This window comes from Zonotrichia albicollis, chromosome 14, assembly GCF_047830755.1.
Source record: "Zonotrichia albicollis isolate bZonAlb1 chromosome 14, bZonAlb1.hap1, whole genome shotgun sequence".
Taxonomy (NCBI): Eukaryota; Metazoa; Chordata; class Aves; order Passeriformes; family Passerellidae; genus Zonotrichia; species Zonotrichia albicollis.
Genome location: NC_133832.1, coordinates 3,567,125 through 3,588,165, shown reverse-complemented (window position 1 = coordinate 3,588,165; position 21,041 = coordinate 3,567,125). Strand labels below are relative to the sequence as shown.

The 21,041-nt window shown below is 40.5% G+C and overlaps 1 protein-coding gene across 1 annotated transcript in view; it reads left to right on the top strand.

The window, feature by feature from the left end:
• ABCB7 (ATP binding cassette subfamily B member 7) overlaps window positions 1–21,041 on the top strand; it is a 40,215-nt gene that overhangs the window by 901 nt on the left and 18,273 nt on the right. Inside the window, exons 2-5 of the mRNA XM_074551452.1 lie at window positions 5,528–5,605; window positions 6,990–7,076; window positions 12,808–12,927; window positions 20,699–20,831. Of these exons, the coding sequence (XP_074407553.1) occupies window positions 5,528–5,605; window positions 6,990–7,076; window positions 12,808–12,927; window positions 20,699–20,831 (418 nt within the window). The remainder of the gene's footprint in view (window positions 1–5,527; window positions 5,606–6,989; window positions 7,077–12,807; window positions 12,928–20,698; window positions 20,832–21,041) is intronic.

Genomic DNA, 21,041 nt, shown 5'->3' with positions numbered 1-21,041 from the left:
TTTATGGTACTAGATGAGATGAGCAGGACTGAAAGGACAAATTTTGGAGGTTTTAATTTTGAACCTTGTGCAAGAGGCTGAGAACTGAAGTGGATGCAGATCAAATATTTTCCCCATGTATTTGCATACATTAAAATACACCTGAACACTCAGTATTGTCTGGTGTTCCTGGAGATGAATTTCAGCTGTTAGGGAACAAACAGCAATGTTATCATGGTGATGAATAGAAGTATTAATTATAGTCCTGCTTTCCTTTTCAATGACTTTATTTTCATGTGAGAAATGCCAGTCCCTGCTGAGCAGTTTTAATTGCCACGTGTCACTAAATGTGGATTTGCTGAACTAGAAAGTAAATACTACATCTGTGGGAGATATGTTTATATATATGTGTGTGTGTTCATCTCTTTGGTTTTTTAATTTCCAGGCATTTTTGTGTTAGAAAGTGGTCAATGAATGCATTTTTTAATGGTCTGGTAATGAATTTTCACTTTTGCATCAAGCTCTATTTGGCTGAAAATTAGATTTCATGAAATCTAAAATTAGATGTCATGGAATGTAAGAGCATTTATTTCATTAAACAAAAACTCTTAACAGGAGGCTCAAACTTAAGTATTCTGGGCTTTTTGGTTATAATGCCTTTCAGAATTTTGGGACATGGTTTTTCAAGCATTTAGATAAATTTGCTGAGAGAGGAAGATGTGTTTTCCTGACAGGAAGGACTTTCCCTGCTGTGGTTACAGCAGAGCTCCTCAGTGCTGGGGTAAAACCCCAGGTGGGAGTGAACTCCACAGCCACAGTTCTGCTTTAGTTATATATATAAATTATATATGTTTTTAAATTAAATAACAGAGGTTTGTGGCACCAGAGCCAGGTCAGTCAGGAGCTGTGCCTGTTTCAGCTCAAGCTGGTGAACAGTACAGCCATAGCTGAACTCCTGAGGAAAAATGGGATTAAAGACAGGAAGGAGCTCTGGTAAAATGACTGTAAGAGCAAAGTTGTAACCATTATTTTTCAAAAAGTTAATTTCAAAGACTTGGCTCTCATCCTTCTGCTCTGCTTTGCATTCATGGTCTCCTGTCCTCATAGTTCCATTGAAGTTTTTTTTTAAGCTTACAATGAATTGTAAGCCTGATTGTATACAAAATATATATTTTCTATGGGACTTAGTACCATGAGAGTCAAATACAATAGAGTTGTTTGGATGTTATTACAATACAGATTCAAATATTTTTTTGCCCCTCACACTTTTATTTTTCAGTAGTTTTGTTTAGATTCTGAATACTAAGCCACAACATTTGTATGTTGGAGAGAAGAAAAATCTAAATTTATGGAGGGGAAAAACAGGTTTCAGGAGCTGGGATCAGGCCTCATTTTTTACTATTGAGATCAGCTTGAATTTCCATAAGCACAGCTCCTTCAGTTCCCCCTCCTGTGGCTGGAGCAGGCAGGGGCTCATCATGTCAAAACTTGTGTTTGGAATTTGGGATCTCTGCTCAGTACAGAACTGGCACATTGCCTTGATAACTTTATGAGTAACTGAATAATTGCTGTTGGGTTTTTTTCCTAGGAAACTTCTGGGGTTTTTTTTTGTTGTTTGTTTGTTTGGTTTTTGTAGAACTTCGCCTATATTCAAAATAAAAGCAATGACAAATTCTTTTCAGTGTAAATATGGAAATTAAACGAATCTAAAAATTAGTTAAATTAGCTGAGTGGAAAGAAAACAGCTTTTGACTGGAAGGGTCAAAGAGCCTTTAACTAAGGATAATTATTTTGCTAGGAATCTTTATAAGCAGAGAAATACATTGGGAAGTTTGTTTCAGGGAGAGCTTTGGCCGTTGTGGGAAGCAGGGCTGTGTAAATGATTGTAACTGTAACAGTACAGAATAGAGGCTTTTCCCTTCCTTTATCTTGCCCTTCCAGCTGCTGGTGATAAAGAGCTTGTTCTTCTGCACAACTTCATAATATCCCTGGCTCTGGCAGGGCTTGCAAGAGAACTTTCAGGTATTTTTGTTGCATTTATTTATAATTTACCTCAGTTATTTATTTATTTATTTTCACCTGGAGCTTGGTCTGTTCTGTAAAATGGCACTGATTATTGTGCTGACATTTCATGTGTTTGTGTGCATTGCTGAATTCTCTTTGGCCTCTGAAGGTGCAGTTGGAGAATCCCTGGCATACCTGCTTTGTGTGGGGCTGTTGGAAATTCCCTGAATTGTAAAACCCCTTTAGGGAGGAGTTGCTGCTGAGCAGGGCAGCAGTTCCATGTCTGCCTATAGAAGTGGACAGCTGAGATGGCTGTGAGCAGGGATGCTCCGTCCTGGGAGGGTTCCTGTCCGGTTTTCGGCTGTTTGGAGGGCCTGGAAAGGCCCGGGGTGGCCTTGGGGCAGCCGCGTATCAAAGGACGAGAAGAGGCTTCAGTTCTTTTCTCGGTCTCGGTGTTTATTAATTGTTTATCTAAAAGATTTTCTCTCGGCCCGACAGAGCTCTGCTCAGCAGCCAGCCATGAGCACACTCCCCTCCCTCCGGGCAGTCACCTATCTTTATACCCAAAGTTACGTGTACAATATTTATCATTTTTCCCCAATACCTTTCACCCTTATTGCCCGGTGCACTTTTAGTAATGACCAATCCCAAAGTGCCACCATCACCACAGAAGATGGAGGAGAAGAAGAAGAAGAAGAAGAAGGACAGGACACGCCCCAATTCCTCCATCTTACTTCTCTAAACCCCCCTGTACAGAAATCCTAAACCCTGTGTTTCACCCTCTAATTAACCAATCCCTTCACCATTCACCCCGGTGAAACCCTCCTATCCTCATACAGGTGTTGTCTCCTGTGTAGGAGCCACCAGACACTTCTGGAACATTCCAGGACTCCTGAGCCCCCCAAGGGTGGTCTCGGTGACACCTCAGTCCTGAGGTGCTGAGATCCCACAGGTTCCAGGCCAGGCTGGGTGTCCTGCGAGCTGTCCCTGCCCTGGGCACAGCTTTGAGGCCCCTCCTTTGCTCTCTGCACCTCCATCCAAGTGCCCAGAGCAATTGCACATTTTGGTAACTGCTAATTGTGGCTACTGGTAATGTGGCTCCAGTTAAGTTTGCATTGTTCACTCTGGTGACACTTTAACCTGTCTTCATACCAGAACATTTTCACCTTTTTCTCTCATTTTCCTCCACTCTTTCCTATGCATCATTTCTTTTCTTGCCCTGTAAACTCAGCAGGATTAACTCTGGGACCTAAATGCTGCAGAGGAACCTGAATCCCACCTTCTGTTATCTTTTCTATTACAGTTAGTTTAAAAAAAATCCCCCTGAGATGAGTGCAGCATGTCTGGAACACAACATATCGTATTCCAGAGAGAAGCTTCTAAGTGTGGGTTTGACCTTGCCCAAATGTGTTTAATCCCTGTTGTTTGTTTGCATTTGTAGTATTTAAACTACTACCCACAGTCATGACACTTCAACAACATGACTTTTATGTGCAATCAGTACTAGACATCTGTTTCATCCTTTAGAGTTGAGAGAATCATATCCAAAAATACATGAAAAGAACATAATGGTGCAGAGTCAGGCATTCAGGAGGTAGGAAATGCCAGAATTCGAGTTGCCTGCATTATTTCTTAAATTGTGAAATAAGCAGGACTTGCTGCTGTTCTTTAAAGCAATAACCTGCTTCTTTTATGTGTTGTGATTAGATTAAAGGATGGATTTGCTTTGTAGTCCTAAAGCTCTTGGGGACCCTGGGGAGGGAGAGTGGAGAGCTCAGTAAGTGGAGAGGCAGGGGGAGCTGCAGCCCCTCTCATTTGGGCTCTCTGTGCTGTGATGTCAGGAATTACCATAAAGGAAATTGTTCACCTTGTTGAACTCTTTGTTTCTCTGCTCACATTTGTTTCTAGCAGGAGCTTGAGAGAGGATTGAAACCTCCACTCTTCCAGGCTCAAGACTGAAAATAAGAACAGGTTTTTCTGTGTATCTTGTGCAAAGCCTTTAATGTTTTTGCTGACTTAACCCCATGACAGTTCATAGCTTCAGTCAAGAAATCAGGCTGTTTATATAATGCACTAATTGAGACCAAATCTGCTGCTGTTCCAGTAGGATTTCTTTCTGTGATGATGTTTGCTTCATGTTTCAGTCAGAAGTGAACTCTGAGACCTTTAGTAAAACATTTCTATGCTGTCCTGTGTATACATCCCAGAAAACAGTATTTAGCTACTTTCCAATACTGCTGAGGCATATTTTGTCCATTATATTTTCTGTTTCTGGCACTGTCAACATTCCTGTGGAAAATGTCTTGCTGTAGATGGAATCCTCTGTGCTGGCACAAAGCTGGAGTGCATCTACAGGGAAATGCTTTAGAAATGCAGCTCCTTTGTTTAACCCAGCTCTTGGAAGGATCAGGATGGTTCACCCAGGCCAGTTAGCTCTGCTAAATGCAAAATGTGTAATTATCATGTTCACTCTTTCTCTGTATGTAATGTCATATAATAGAAATATTTGGAATAGCAGGTGCATGTGATAACTTGTGGGGAAATGGTTTTCATTTTCTTTGAAATGACTCATGAAATTATTACTTGAGATATGTCTGAGGAAGAAAAGGATGTTTAAGGCAAAGTATAAAATATACAATGGTGCTTCTCTTTGTCAGGGTTAAAATGACCTTTTTTGTGATTAAGTCCTTTTTTTTTGCTGTTTGTCCTTTGCCATGGGCTGGTGAGCAGGTGACTGTTGTATGGAGTGAGGGGCAGGGTGAATTCTGTGCCAGTGAAAATGGAATCCTGAGTGTCAGGGCTGATGTGCCCCCTCAGTGCTGACCAGGTCCCTGTGCTTTGCATGGAGAACTCCCAGCCACTCCCTCTGAGGAAAACAAATGCTCCTTTGAAACTATTTTAGCCCTTTCAAACATAAAAATATGGATTGCTTGGCAAGGTAACACGTGGAGCATGGTGCCAGCTGTGTATTACAGGTCAAGTGCAGTGCAGGGTCTGTGAATATTGCATTTATTGTGTCCTGCCAGCCCTGCTCCACTTCCCTCATGCTCCCAGGGTTGCCAGGCAAAGCTGGAGCTTGGATTTGCCTTCTGGAGACAAGCATGGCATGAGCTGAGCTGAGAGGAGTTGGGAATGGCAGAAGCTGTAAGCATAAAAATAACATTTCTTAATGAAAACCAGGACAAAAGACTGTTTGAAAGAATTCAGGAGACAACCTGGGAGAAAATGAAAATGAGAGGAAAGGGAAAGCTGGGCTTTTGTTGTACAGAAGAAACAAAGTCTGATGAGAGTGGGGATTCAGGGAAGGGAAATGCAGTTCATTGTCACTGAGCAGTTCTGATGTGTGAATGTAATTTATTTTACAGCTGCTCCCCACCAATTTTCTTTTTCTGTGGTCAGTTGTTAAAAAACAAAGCCATCTGCCTTCTTTTCATGTTATGCTTGTTTACATAAACTAGATGAATATTCTCTGAATATGAAGTGCATGTTCTGCATGACTCTGTTTTCATTTATTTTTTTTTTTCTTTCCTGTTTTATTCTGTAGATTCCACCAATCTGCAGGCAAGGATCATGGCACAGCCTGGGAGGGAATTATTCAAGACCATTATTGGAGCATTCAGAGGTGGGTATAAATTGTTCTTCCAACTTGCAGGTCATGAGAAACTTAAGCCTTTGCAGCATCTGTCAGTTTAGACTCTTGTTACTTTTATTTATTTTTAATTTCACTATTTACAGTTCTGAAGTTAAATGGCAACTCATGTTTCTGCCCCTACAAATCTTCTTGAATCTCTGCAAACCAATGGTAACACAGTAACTCCAAAAAAGAGATCTTTGAAGTGTGGGGGTTTGTGGTGATATTTAGATTCATTTATTAAGGACTGTAGGAAACTGTGAGTTTTCCTTCAATATGTGGGGCTTTATTCCTTCAAAACTGTGCTTAGGTTGTAGAATATTCTCATCAGGATGTCAGGCTCTTACTGCTGTGAGGTCTGCTTGCCTTAAAACCACTGCAAACACAGGGCAGCTGCAATTTTTCCTGTTTGTGGAAGAATTGACACATTTCTGAGTAACACACTTGTTAGAATGAAGCTGAGAAATGTGTTTGTCTTGCTTTTTTTTGTTTTTAATTATAAAATAATAGCCACTCATAGCTGACTTAAGTAGCTAAAATCTTTTGAGGGTCATTGTGACTTCAGAGCATGAAATCTACTTAGATTTGGTTTTTTGATGCTTTGCTTTAAAATGTGAAAAGTGACATTTTGATTTGGGAAACCCTGGGGTCTGCTATCAACCAACATCCATAAAATAAGATTGCTAATGAGCTTTTACATAACTTAAACCTAGAAATTGTCAACATGTAGCAAATATTTTAAACAAAAAGCAGATTCTTTTTTGAAAAGCTTTAACAGGTCCATTGTTTGTGGCAGGCACTTTGAACTTGGAAAAATGCCTGGTGGTAGTGATTGTTATTTTTTAGTACATCTACATGTATAAATAAATTCAGAAATTTTCCCCAGGGTATCTTTGCCACATGCTAAGAGAAGTGAGCATTTGTTTTTAACAAGCAGGTTCCTTTCCAAACAATGGGATAACATTCCCATTCCCATCCTGGGAGCAAACACAAGTGGGAAGCAGATTTATCTCATTTTTTGCCCTCAAGTAAAGTTACTCTTACATACATGGAGGGAGTATTATTGATTAAATGTGTTCCACTTTACATATAATGTGCCTGAGTATGGTTATCCTCCAAAACCTCAAGGTTTTCCTGTGTTCAGTTCATTTTCAATATTTAAGGATCTGTTATCTTTCCCTCCTGGCTGCTAGGATTATTACATCCCTTTTTTATTATTGTTTTCTTAAGCAAGGTTTTTAGAGGGAGGTGAGATCTTTTATTAAAACAAGTTTAAACTGTTTGATGATGAGGGAGGTAAAACAAGCCAGTAGTTCTTTCTTTTATGTGCCTGTTTCCTGAGGTTCTTGCAAATTAACTTTTCATTTTCACACAGATCCTGCCCAGGTGGCAGCTGATGGAGAAGAGGATGTGTTGGCATGGCCATGCTGGTGGAGGGCTTCACACAGATCCAAAGGAAGGGGTAAAACTTGATCAGTTATTATTGCTTTTTAAATAAAAAATGCTATCAGCTTCCCCAAAAAACCTAAACCTAAAAACTGAAGACCTCAAGCAACAATTTCCCCAAAATTCTCTTGGTAGATATATAAATATTGTAGTAGATACTGTTCAATTGTCAGTGTAGACTTGCTAGCTCTTAAATCACCGAATGTGTGATAATGGTGTTGAAGGGCTTTATTTATTTTATAAAAATTTTACTGTTACACACAGCCTTGAAAGTGCCCTGGATTGGATTCTCTTGATGGAAAATGTTTCCTTGTCATTCACTGGTGTGTGGATCTTGTTTGTGGCTGATATTTGCCTGGGACTTGGCAGACAGGATGGTGCAAATCAGCTCCTGGGTTTGCATCACTTGGTAAAATCACACTTGGAATGGGAGGGGAGAGAAGCAATTAAACTGTGTTTATTTTTACTTGGAATTAATGGTAATACCTCTATATTTTGACTGTGTTTCTATTCAGGAAGCACATTAAAGTAATGATGATGGTATATGAGGAGAAGCAGGATCTTTTATTAGACCAAATGATTACAATCAGAAAATGAGACAAACTTTTGGTTAAAACAGGACAGTATCAACTGTGTGATTAAAATTGCCAAATCAAAGCTCTTGAGTGTACAGAACTTCCATGCTCTCATTTCCTGGGCACACTTATTTCTGATGCTTTGTGTATTTGCAGAATCATTCTGTGTCAATGGTTATGACTTGTTCAAACCTGGGTGGAATCCTCCCTAAAGAAGAGCACATGGGTGACAAACAATTTTCAGTTTCAGAATCCAGGTCTTCCAACTTGTTCAAACCTGGGTGGAATCCTTCCTAAAACTAATGAAGAGCACATGGATGACAAACAATTTTCAATTTCAGAACCCAGGTCTCCCAACTTGTTCAAACCTGGGTGGAATCTTCTCTAAAATTAAAGATGATCTGATTGATGACAAGTTTCAATTTCAGAACCCAGGTCTTCCAAGTTGTTCAAACCTGGATGGAATCTTCTCTAAAATGAAAGATTATCTCATTGATGACAAGTTTCAATTTCAGAATCCAGGTCTTCCAAGTTGTTCAAACCTGGGTGGAATCCTCCCTAAAACTAATGAAGAGGAGTGATGACAACATTGATGACAAACAATTTCAAATTTCAGAACCCAGGTCTCCCAACTTGTTCAAACCTGGGTGGAATCTTCTCTAAAATTAAAGATTATCTCATTGATGACAAACAATTTCAAATTTCAGAACCCAGGTCTTTCAGGGCTGCTCTGCTGGTTTAACTGTTCTGAGGATGTCTCTCCTACAACTCTTTAGCTGTAAAGAAATTGAAGATTTCAATTTAGGATTTTCTTTCAAGTTGTTACCTGAGAGCTGTCCCTTCATTGCATCCAGACCTGTTTGTGCTACAGGCAGGTGTCAGGAGAGGATTTATAGTTTTATATGTTTTATAGTGAGAGGGAATTTCCTAAGCTTGTTTTAGTAAACATCTCTGATCTTTTCTGCATGAGGCACAGGGGAAAACAAAATAATTCCCTGTCTCCAGTCACAGGTACCAGGGCTCTGCATGTAATTTTAACTCTAGACTCACTTTTAAACCCTCCTTGCAACAGGTGTAAGAGATTTTCAGAGATTTCCTGGGCAAAACAGACTTCAAACCTGAGTCTCCTTCTCTGTTTGACATATTTAAATTCTAGAGTTTTCTCTGGTCAGAAAGGAAATGGAAGGTTCTGTTTACCACAACACAAATAACCTTAAAGGATGTGGGATGTTCCTTAATGCTAAAACTCACTAGCAGTATGTTATCCAAAAATTTTGATGCCAGATGATATTTTTTTCATTTGCTGGCAGTGTAAAATTCCATTGGCATTCTCCCTTCAGCCTCCACTTGCAGCTATTCCTGTACAAATCAATCCCTTAACTCCTTTATTGCAATAAATGCAGCTGAAACTGTTTCATACAGGCCATGGTCAGTTAAGGCTGTTGTCTAACCAAACAAATAGCAGCTGTCCAGGGAAAAGCAGCAAGGACCAGCTGTGGAAAAGGTGAAATGTGTGAGGAGTGGGAAAAACCTGGCTAACACTGGGTTTGCCAGGAATTTCTCAGCAAAACTGAAGGGAAGGAGAAGCTGTGCTGCTCCCAGTGCAGCTCCTGTATCTCATGTGTGCTGTGTTGCAGACATTTTTTCATAGAAATCTTTTCTTTCACATTTGTCCATCTTCTGGGAAGCAGAGCCCCAGAAGAAGAATGTAAACAATTGTTATCAGCTGCTGTGAAATGTAGCAGGTGTCCCTGTGATTGGCTCATCTTCCATGTGTACCATTAAAGGCCAGTCACAGGAGCAGCTCAGGGACAGATTCTCTAGACACAAAACTTTGTTATTCATTCTTTCTATTTTATTCTTAGCTGAGCAGCTCTCTGCAACTTCTTTTTCTTTTTAGTATAGTTATAATGTATTATATATCATATATCAATAAATCAAGCCTTCTGATCAAGAAACAAGATTCTCGTCCTTCTCTCACCACAGTGACCGTCTAAGGCCACTGTAATAGTGCTGCACTTGTATTCAGTGGGTACAAATACTGGCACCCCATTCACTGCATTTTTCCCCTCTGGGATTATACTTTTAGGAGCACTGCAGGTGAGAGATCTGTCAGCTCTATTACACCTTTCCCTGTTGCAGATATTTTCTGACACACCAGGCTGTTTATTCTGACTTTGGGAGTGACATTTTAAATTGCTCCTTTTACAGCACCGAGCCCTAAGGATGAGCACAGAGTGCAGGGCACATTACCTTCTCTGCTAAAGAAACTTACACTTTTTAACATTCCAAAATAACTTTTTCAGCAGTGGCTGCTGTGCTGAGAGCAGAACTGATCTTTACCAGCTTTGGGGGATTTTTTGGTGCTGGTTGGGGGAATAACCTCCAGGTTATTCCTCCAGGTTATTAACCTCCAGGTTAATATCTGCAGGGGGAGAAAGCTGTGCTGGTACAATGGAAGGGATGGTAGAGCTGCCTGAGGGAGCACCCAGGGAGCCAGAATTGTGTCTTTGTCTCTTCATCAGCACTGACAGCTTAAATTCCAGTCCAACTCCCACTTTCCTGTGTCCCACTTGTGACAGCTCATCATCCTGGCACAGCCTTTACCCACCAATGACAGGGGCAGCCCAGGGAGTGCCCTGCAGTGCTCCATAACCATGGAGATGGTGAGGAGGAATTATGGCTTTCTTTTTTTTCCCCTCTTTAGGTATTTTAAAGGGTCCAGAACCTGGATGGGATGGGTAGAAGGGGCAGGAAGTTGGTCAGTGGTCATTCTTTTGCAAATAACCTTCAGTATTGCACAGTGTATTTTAAAACCAGAGGAAGAGGCTTTCCTTCTTTGCTCCTTGCTGTATAATATTTTTCCTTCCATTCCTGTAGAAATAGACCTGTAAAGAAAATGCAAACCATTACTACCATTTAAAAGGAGGTGAAATAAATTCATCTCTTAACCTTTTTATGTACCTCAGAGAATCAAAAAAGGGCCTGAGTCCATTGAACAGATTGCTCATTTGAATTCTTAATGTTGCCACTTGCATATTTAAACAGTTTTTTAACTCATGTTTCTGTACAACAGTAACATTTATTTCATGGTAAACTTTGATGTAATATGTGTGCATTTTGCACCCTTTGATATTTCTTCTTGTTCCTTTGCAAGGCCTTTGGCAAGTGAGTGGCTGCCTCCTGACTTTTTTCTAAATGGATTTGCTTCTGTCACCCTTCAGAGCCATGAAAAAAGGAAATAGATTCCTTGTTTGCAGCCAATATATTTTGTTCCTTTTAATAGGTTTTCTGTGCAAAGTCTGCCTAGCCAATAGCAACATATAATTAGAACTGCTCTGATTGCACTTTTGTATCTTTTGTGTTAATGTGGTACCAATTTTTTTTAACTTCCTTTTAACCTGTAAGTGGTGATCAAAGATATTTTCCACATGTTTGAACTGCTTTTTATGCATATCCTTGGCTCAAATGGAAAGATTCATGTATATGCTGCAGCAGTATCTCCATTTTTAAGTGGGTAGGACACAACAGAGGCACTTTTGCATCCTCTCTCCACTGACAAATCTTCCATATAGCCATTTTTTAAAAGTCCTTTGAAATGTGCTTATCCTGTGTAATGTTCCAATACATTTGCACTGACATTTGATGACAAAATGCCTTGGTTTTGCTTGAAGCTGGGACTAGAAAAACTGAGATGAATTTCCTGGTGCTTTTAAAAGCTTACCTTTATAGGATTGGCTTCCCTGGTTGCCTCAGCAATTTTACCTTTTAACAGACCTCTCCTTGCTTCCTTATTCACCCCAGACCTTAACAGAGAATTTCTTTTCTAATTTGCTTTATCCTCACACAGTAAGATTTATTATAATACTCCCCCTTCCTACTGACTTCTGTCACAAGAGTCATCTTTGAAAGGTGTGCACTAACTTTTTGTTTCTCTCCCTCCTCCCCACTACAAAATATTGCCTGAAAAGGGGAGATAGCTGCCCTTGCTGCCCTCCTTTCTCTCAGATAAACCCTGGTGTCTTTCAAGTTAACCCCAGTGTAGCCAGCACAGAAAAATGAGTTGTTCTCAATTAGGAAACGTGGTTTAGGCTGCAGATAATTTAGTTTGGGAGTTCAGTGTTATTATCAGAAGTGTCAGTGATAAACATCTGTCCATCCAAAAAATAATTCACCAAAAAAACCCAACAAAATAAAAAAAAATACAGCAGCCAAACCCAACAACAGAAAAATAATCCCAAAGGAAAACTTAAACACTAAAAGAAAAAGTAATGTTTTTCAAGCTGTCTTGTTAAATGGATTGTGCTCTTACTTAGAACAAAAATTCAGATTTGGAGGAGAAGCTATTTTAAGAATTTACTTAAAATTGACAGCATCATTTAAAGGTCAAAACCTGAGGTTGTGTCTAGATCTTGTTCTGTTTGTTGCAAATACAAGTTTTTCTCATGTTACTTTGTTAGAGAGCAAAAACCTGAGCATGAAATGTGTGCAAATTCTCCAACTTCTTATTGTAACTCTAGGAGTTCAAGCTCAGGCCACCTGTAGCAGATATTGCTGAATCCCCTCACAAAAAACAAACCTTAAACACTGCTCAGTGATATTGAACATGGTGCTTATCCTGGGTAATGCTCCAATGCATCTGCAGTGACATTTGGTGACAAAATGCCAGCACATGGCCATGTACATCTTCTGCCTTGTCAGCCTGATTATCCATGGCAGGGAATGTTCTCCAAACTATTTATGTTTATTGGGGACCTTTCAGGCTTCCTTCTTGCCTTAGTTATTTTGTTCATTTGTTAATTTTTTTGCATTTCTCTCTTGTTATTTTAAAGCATCTTCCAAAAAAGAAGTAGCAAGCCCTTGACTTTTGTACAGCAATCTTGAGGAGATAAAAGAGAAGGGTCAGTGAAGTGTTTAAAGATGGGGAATTGTGGTTTTTTCTGTGTTCCAGTTGCAGCCAGCCAGGTGCTCTGGAGAACATGGAACATTTTAATGACATGTCATGGATATGAACAGTTCAAGGTGGAAGCTTTTAGGTTTATAGGCAGTGCTGGTCTTAGGCACGTCAAGTGTCTGTTTCCTACCAAATAAAACACAAAAGTGATCCAACTGTATGAAATTCATTATTTACAGTTCTTTGACTTGCTTACAGTTATTTTACTTCTCCCCCAGCTGAAGGAGATTGATGCCAAGAAGATCCTCAGGGCCATGCTGTCGTACGTGTGGCCCCGGGACCGGCCCGACCTGCGCGCCAGGGTCGCCCTTTCCCTGGGCTTCCTGGCCAGTGCCAAGGTAAGGGCAGAAACTCTCCCAGCTGCTGCTCATCTGTGCAAGGAATCATTTGCTTTGCTGGTATTTAAAGGCTTTTATGCTATTAAGGTGTCTGGGTTTTTCACAGGAGCATATATGGGAAATGATGATTGGATTTCAGAACAGAGTATACTTGCAGGGAATACCCATGTGCAGGTTTAGGGAGGTGATGATGACAACTAGAATTTTTGTTTCCCTGGATTTCATTAGTTTAGCCCAGGATTTTCAATTTTTGGTTAATTTTTTACTTCAGAAATTACAAGAAATGGGAGTTAAAGGCTGTTCTTCTCTCCTTGTGTGGTGCTGTCAGACAGGATTTCTTCAAGGCTCTGTGCCCATTCTCAGCCCTGAATGTGATCAATGTGGTGGTGCCTGTTCACAGGTCTTGCTGTGCTGTGGAAAGGGATTTGAGCTCCACTCTGTTGATATTTCTCTATGAGATAACAGAGGAATTAATTGTTTTGGAGACTCCTCTGGTGTCCTATATGACCTTTTGTATTTTGTATAACCTTTTGTATTTAACAACCCTGCTTCCATTCAAATGATTTTCACGTAGTCTTTGATTATGAAATGGAAGATTGCTCTTACTTTTATTTCATTATGTGAAAGGATCTATATTCTTACCTGCAACAACATTACTGTTTATTTGTTCTTTCAAAGAATTTGGAATGCAAAACTGTTCTGCAGATTAAAAGGGGATAGAATTCAAATTCTATGCAAACCTTGCAGAAATAGTTCAGAAGAGAAAATGTTAGCTTCCTTTTGCTTTAAATAAAAAAAAAGAAATATTTGATTGCAAAACACTGGGAGGAAGTTTTGTGAATTCCATTGAGACATACAGCTCAGCTGGGTTGCTTTTAAGTACAGCAATTTTAACCAAACATAAAGCTAATATTAGCACTCAGCACCATTGCCATGTTATGAAAAGAGAGAAGAGACAAATTTCAGCTCTGTAGGTGTTAAAAGAGGAGTGCTTGGGAGAGAAATGTGCTCATTTCTGTGAGCTGGAGCTGGTCTACAGTGCTTTCTCAAGGGGTTTTTATCTCTCAGGTGCTTGTGGGTGCTGTCTCCAGCAGATACTTGGGTTGTGCTGCAGCTCAGGATGTTGTGATAATGCAGGTGATGACATGCAGGATGTGGCTGGACTGTGCAGTGAGCTTCCCCCTTTGGGCAAAACACACAGCAATGCTTTCCACTGCATTTTAAACCTCTCCTCAAAATGCAGATGCCTTGAGGTTTTGTGATGTGCATCTACCAGGTGGAAATGAAAATTATTCTCACTCGCCTCCCTTTTGAAAGACTTTTATTAGTAATGTTAATAATAATCTGAAGGCAATTTTTTAAATGTTTGAAGGATTTTTTCCTGTTCTTCTCCCCCTTTTCCTATTCTCTAATTTGTATTGTTATATGGATGTGATGGAGAATGTGAATCCAGCCTCTAATCCTGCATGTGGCAGCACTGTACTTTGCCTTTCAGAAGTCTTATTAATGCTTCAGGCAGCTTTTTGGGATGTTAGGAAAACAAAATTGGTGACCAGGATACCTTGATTCTTGCAAATAGCTCTGTATTTGGTGTAAAAAACAGCTGTTATATTTCTACTATATAGAAAGAGAGAGATGTTTCCCCATCAGAAAATCATTTAACTCTTTGGGGAAGTAATTGATGTTTGGATCTCAAGTGTTCTCTTAAGTTTCCCACTCTGTATTTGTACAAGGCAGCCCTGATGTCCAGAGCAGAGTCTCAGAAGAAAAGCAGAAAACCTGGTGAGCTTTGCCCAGGTTTTAGGAGATGCTTGTTAAAGCAGAAGTGTTTTGTGAGAATGTTTGTTTGGGCAAACAAGGATTTCATTGGGAAAACACACAGCAAGCTCTCTATGGAAAATAAATATCATAACTGGCAGGGGTGGAAAATTTTATGGATGTCTCCTAGCTGTTCTTTGTTTTGTTCTGTCATTGCAAAGCTGTGTTGGATAACTTCAAATTAAGGAGTTAGCCCTCATCTTAGGAGCTGTGCTCACTCTTCCTTTGTGGGAAGAACTTTTCTTGAATTGCATCATACTTTACACATTCTGTGTGTGTGTGTCAGTGTGACACAAGTGATGTGCAATAGTTTATTCCAGAGCTGTGGTGAGTCTGTCACATCTTTGAGCCCTGAACATCTGCTGCCCTTGCAGAGCACACAAAGGGTCACTTTGTGTCCGGTTATCTCGGCTGTTTGAAGGGCCTGGAAAGGCCCGGGGTGGCCTTGGGGCAGCCCGCGTATCGAAGGACGAGAAGAGGCTTCAGTTCTTCTTTCGGTTTTTATGTTTATTAATTGTTTATCTAAAAGATTTTCTTTCAGCCCGACAGAGCTCTGCTCAGCAGCCAGCCATGAGCACACTGTGCTGCCCTCCGGGCAGCCACCTATCTTTATACTCATTGTTACGTGTACAATATTTATCATTTTTCCCCAATACCATTTATTCTTATTACTCGGTGCACTCTCAGTAATAACCAATCCAAAGTGCCACCATCACCAAAGAAGATGGAGGAGAAGAAGAAGAAGAAGAAGGACAGGACACGCCCCAATTCCTCCATCTTACTCCTCTAAACCCCCCTGTACAGAAATCCTAAACCCTGTGTCTCACCCTCTAATTAACCAATCCCTTCACCATTCACCCCGGTGAAACCCTCCTGTCCTCATACAGGTGTCGTCTCCTGTGTAGGACCAAAGTCCAGCCACCAGACACTTCTGGAACATTCCAGGACTCCCGAGCCCCCCAAGGTGGTCTCGGTGGCTCGGCACCTCAGGACTGAGATCCTGAGATCCGACAACTTTGTCCTGGAGAAAATGCAGCACAAAGTGCTTTACCTGTGTCTTTCCTGCTCCATGTGCAGTTGTGTGTGCTTTCCTCATGATCCCATGTGGGAGCCCTTTGTTCTCAGGTTAATTACAATGCACTCCTTAATTACAATGCACTCCACAGACCACACGAGCTCTTTGGTAAAGTTTTTCTGCTATATCATTGTGTCAGCACTGGAACACCAGCATCTTTTTCTCCTCACTGCAGTCCTGATTTCTTTGTTCACCATGGAGCAAAGTGAATTCTATGTCTGAAGGATTTACATCCTTAGTGTGGATTTTATCTAAAGGCTCCTCGTTCTGAGGGGTTTGCATAGAGAACTGGATGGTCATGATGGCTGCTGCAAGTCACCTTCCCCCAAAAGAAACACTTCTGTCAACCCTGTGCCCAATTCCTTCTGAGTTGGACAAAAGATTTTCAGTTTTATGAATTTACAGCATTAGATTTCCAGTCAAAATACAGTGGTTGTAAGGTGGCTTCAGTTTTATTCTGTGAGAACTCCAAGGAATCACAGAGGACAGGTAGGTTATGAAATTCTCAGCTATGGGGAAAAAAATGTAAGGAATATACCCCCAGTTTAATTTGGTTACTTACAAAACAGCTGGAGTTCATTTCTCCTTGTGCTGCTGCTTGAGAAATAATTTGTCTCTTTAAATCTTGCAGTTCAGTAAAATTCACTTTCAAAACAAAAGCCAGTTTGTGTGCAGTTACTGAAGAGCCTGCAGTTACAATCTGTCTTGACTCCTTTTGTGGGGCCCAGTTGCCTGTCATTGAACAAATTATTGTGATTTTTGGTTCCTTTTTGTCTCCACATAACTGCCAGTGGTATTGTGAGCCTTCAAAGCAAGCTGTTAGGATGGCTTTTTATGACAGGATGGAGTCTGCTCCAGGGCTAGTGAGGTCTTTTCTTCCTTGCAAGATGTGTTGTATTATTATGACACACTTGAAATTTTTACCTTAAATATTTATAGCCTATCTGGATGTGTGTACATGATCTGAAGGATGCAAGAGGAAGGCAGGTGAGAGGAGTGAGTACACAGGGAAAATCTATGTTTTCAGACATTGCTCAGCTTCTGCATATCTGCATTTTCTTTTTCCATGTTTTCCCACCTTTTTTTGGCTTCTCTCCTGGTGATTGTACAGCAAATGCTTCCTTACTTTTCTGGTTTTTTTCCCTTTTTCTTCTGTGGCACAAGGAGAAAAGTGCTGAGGCTTCTGAGGAGCTGGATTAAGCACATGAATATGACAAAATCACTTGTCACCTCTGTCAGCCTGCAATGGGTTTTGGCCTCCTGGTCACAGAGCAGGCATGTGTTATTCATGAGGCAAAGAATTCTTTCAGACTCTCTGCATTTCTCCTGACTGCTAATTCCATCAGTTTCAGAGCAGGAATGGCTGGCTGAGGAGGCAGGACACAAGGCTTGAATTGCAAATTCTGCCTGCACGCCAAGATAACGATATCCAGCTGATCAGTGAAGCATGTTCCTGTGATCTTGGTGTTGGAGCTCTTTCTGGGGGCTCAGATGCAGTTAGATAATTGCAATAAACCTTTCGAAATTGGTCGCTTTTTGAGGAGTTTCAGGTGAAAAGTATTTAAATAGGTTTGAGGTTTTTTTCCCTACTGGAAAAAGTGTAGTTCAGGTGATCATTAAATTTGAAGAAGCCACGAAAGCAGGTGCTTCTTCCCTCTTCTGGAGCACATTTTGGAGCTTCTTCAGCAGTCTTGCCTCCACAAGGGATGGAGATTTCTGTGTGATCTCTACAAATGTGTATGTTTATATTGGTCCAGAGATAAATTCAGTCATCTTCATGCCAACATTTCTCACTGAATTATTGGCAAAGAACAGTTCACTGTGGACCAGTTTTATCTTGTTGGGGCTCAGGCTGTCATTAATTCATCATCTTTATTAAACAAAAAATGCTGGGAAGAGCAAAATGAAAGATAAGGCTGTTTGCCTTAAATGTAGTGTAGTCCCATGGGGGAATAAAGATGATACTGCACTGTCAGCTTAAAACAGTGCAGTCATTAAAAAAATGTTTAAACTCATTTACTCATGATTCATTCCAGGGCAACCTGCTGTTAAATGTGGGCAATTGAGTTGGGATGATTTCATGGGATGCTGTATTTGCTTTCCAATAAATTCAAGCAAGGATAAGCTATTAATTCAAACCCAGAAATAGAAAATGCACAAATTCATATTGAAAGAGTCTTTTTAATGGGAATTGTTATCAAGCTTTCAGGCATTAGGCAGAGGAGGGAAGCCTGTGCAGATATATTGTGTAAGACAATTGTTTTTCATGGTAGATTTTCATGGTCTACCAAGGTGTGCTTAAAGCTTTTTGTTCTGTGCCAGCAAATACAAAGAGAGAATGTGAATTTTTGCAGAAGGATGAAATTTTGTTTCCATTACTGTGAACGTGATCTCATTGACTTAACAAATTGAGTAGGAAAGGCCTGTTTCTAATAATGGCCTCTCATCTCCTGCTATAAACTTTGTAAGATTAACTTTTTTCTTTTGAAATTACTGGAAAGCAGACTGTCTTGATTGCTAATGAAATGCAATACTGTGCTGCCTTGTTCTTATTCAAGCTTTACCCTCCAGGAGTCAGAACAACTATAACCTGAGACCAGGCTTTAAATTTCATTTAAAACTCTATTGGGAAGAATTATATTGATGTAAAAGAAGACATTTCTACAAAATTGTAGGCTGTTACCAGTTAAATTAATTGTGAGTGGAGAACAGCAGTTTAAAGAATACATCTCTTTTCTTTAAATGGACTTTAAATATATCTGTGGTTCTATTTCAAAACTACCTGTAGTGTAGCACAGTCTAGTGAGGAATAAAATCCCTGCAGAGAGATTTGGGAGAATCTGCAACAAATGAAGACCATCTGCATGGCAATATTCTTATTTTCTCCTGAGAGGTCTCTCCCAGGAAAACCTGCACTTTGTCATGTTGGTTGTCACTGGAGCACACATGGCAGTAAATTCATCTTTATCAAGAACAAAATGCCACCCCAGAATGGAGTTTCAGTATCTCTGAAGGCAAAGTGGAGTTGTTTGGTGATAGTGGGGAAGGGATTTGAGATTTGCACAATTCCCATCTGTCGGAGGGGAGCTGTGGCTGAGGGACTCTCAGGCTGCTCTGGCCAAGTTCCAGAGGAATGCTTGGTGTAAGACCTGATCCTCAGCTGCTTTCTCTTTTCAACACTTACAAACCAGCACTAACCTCACCCAGGTGCCCTCAGATCTCATGGATCTCCTCACAGAGTTACCTAAATTGAGAATTTTGATATGTTTTTTATAATGTATTTCATAGGGAACACATGGGGGAAGAAGAGAAAATGAATTCCTTCCTCATTTGCATTTAAATCTTTAGCCTAAAACACTCTCTGAAAAAACTAACAGCACAGATTCAAAAAATTAATTTACATTATATTCTTTAAAGCTGTAGTTTACAAAAATATTTTCAAAACCCAATTACTCTGCCTGGTGAAGTTTGTACCTTCCCCTATTTGCCATAACTTGTAAAACAGGAAATATTGGATCCTGGGACAGTCATCAGAACTTCTGGAACTCTGTCTTCCCCCTTGAATTTGGACTGAATTTAAGAATGACTTTATCACTCTTTTATCTCAAAATCTGGTTTTATCCAATTTATCTACAGTTTTTTTCCCAGGGCTTTCAGCTCTGACAGATGTCCCTAAATACAATTGAGATCTAAGTGGGTATCCAAAACATTTGGTGGAGAGAGCTGAAATATCTGTATCAATCTGCTTTCTGTTTCTTCTCATGTAAAATAATTTGTCATCTCCTCACAAGTTTTTTCCAAATACTAAAAAAATGCCCAACCTTAAGCAAACTCAACTTGCTGTAAAGTATTTTAACATCTGCTGTGATTGTAAGATTGTAGGTCATAGCATACTTGTTCAACTGCTAAAAAAGTTGTGTCCTTATTTTCAAATCTCAACAGTTAGGAGCAGTTTGAATAAAGAAGTTCTGTTAATTTTGTGAAGTTTGTCTGTAAATTGCCTTTCTTTTTCGTATAAGTGAGCAATGTAACAATGGTGCATTAACAAGGAATTTTAGGTTTTCTGTGAGATTTTCTGTTTTTTCTTGTGCTGCAGTTGTGCAAATAAAAAACTGCTGAAGTTGGTGTGTTTACATATCCATCTGTGTGGGGTTTCACATCTAGAGGGGCACACTGGGTGATAGGTGGTGGATGTGACTTTTTGTTTGAAAACTAATATTTGTACAGTAATTTATAGTGTCTTATAGACTGTACAGACAATCTTTTGTGCTGCTGTGCCAAACCCCATGGTTTATAATATTTGGAGTGATGTTGCAAATGAGACACATTATTTAAATTTTAGGGGAGTATTAACAGAAACAAAGGAGGGGTTGGTTTATTTTCTTTGACTTCCTTGGAGCTTTGCTTGAATCCATGCCAGTGACCCAGTGCTAGCAAAGTGCAGGTGAGTGTTTCCTGTGGAACTGAGCTTCTTCTGAAATACTGAATACTGAAATTCTGAAATACACTGAATGCTGCCAGCACCACAGAGAGCAACCAGCTCCAAATGGTGGCACAGTTTTGTAGCACTGTGTGTGCCATGCAGTGGCTGCTGCTTGATTCATTTCCTGGGCTTGCCATGCTGTCCTGAGAGCTCAGCTTCACTTCAAGGCCTTTGCAGGATAGAAATCCATATTTAGAAAGAGACAGTGAGAGAGACAAAGTAACCCTGCAGTCCCAGCAGCAAGGGTTTAACATCCTGCTTGAAATAAAGGACCAGCTCACCTGCACTAAGTGCTCAAGGACTAAATATAACAGCAGAGCAATTTCAGACAATAATAATCATGCTGCATAGATGTTTTAATGCAAATGGACTAACTGGTGTGCTCCTGCTTTCAGGCCATGAATATTCTGGTTCCCTTCATGTTCAAGTATGCAGTGGACAGCCTGAACGAGCTGTCGGGGAACGTGCTGAACCTCGGCGACGCCCCGAGCACCGCGGCCACCCTGGCCACTGCTGTCCTCGTGGGCTGTGAGTGCCCCCAGACCCTGCCTGGCACCTCAGGGGCTGCAGGGAGGGAAGGAGGGGCTCAGAGCTTTCTGCACTGCTGGCCATCACAGCTGCTTGGGAATCACAGAATCACCCGGTGGTTTGGGCTGGAAGGGACCTTAAAGGTCATCTGTGGGCAGGGACACCTCCCACTGCCCCAGGCTGCTCCAGCCCCAGTGTCCAGCCTGGCCT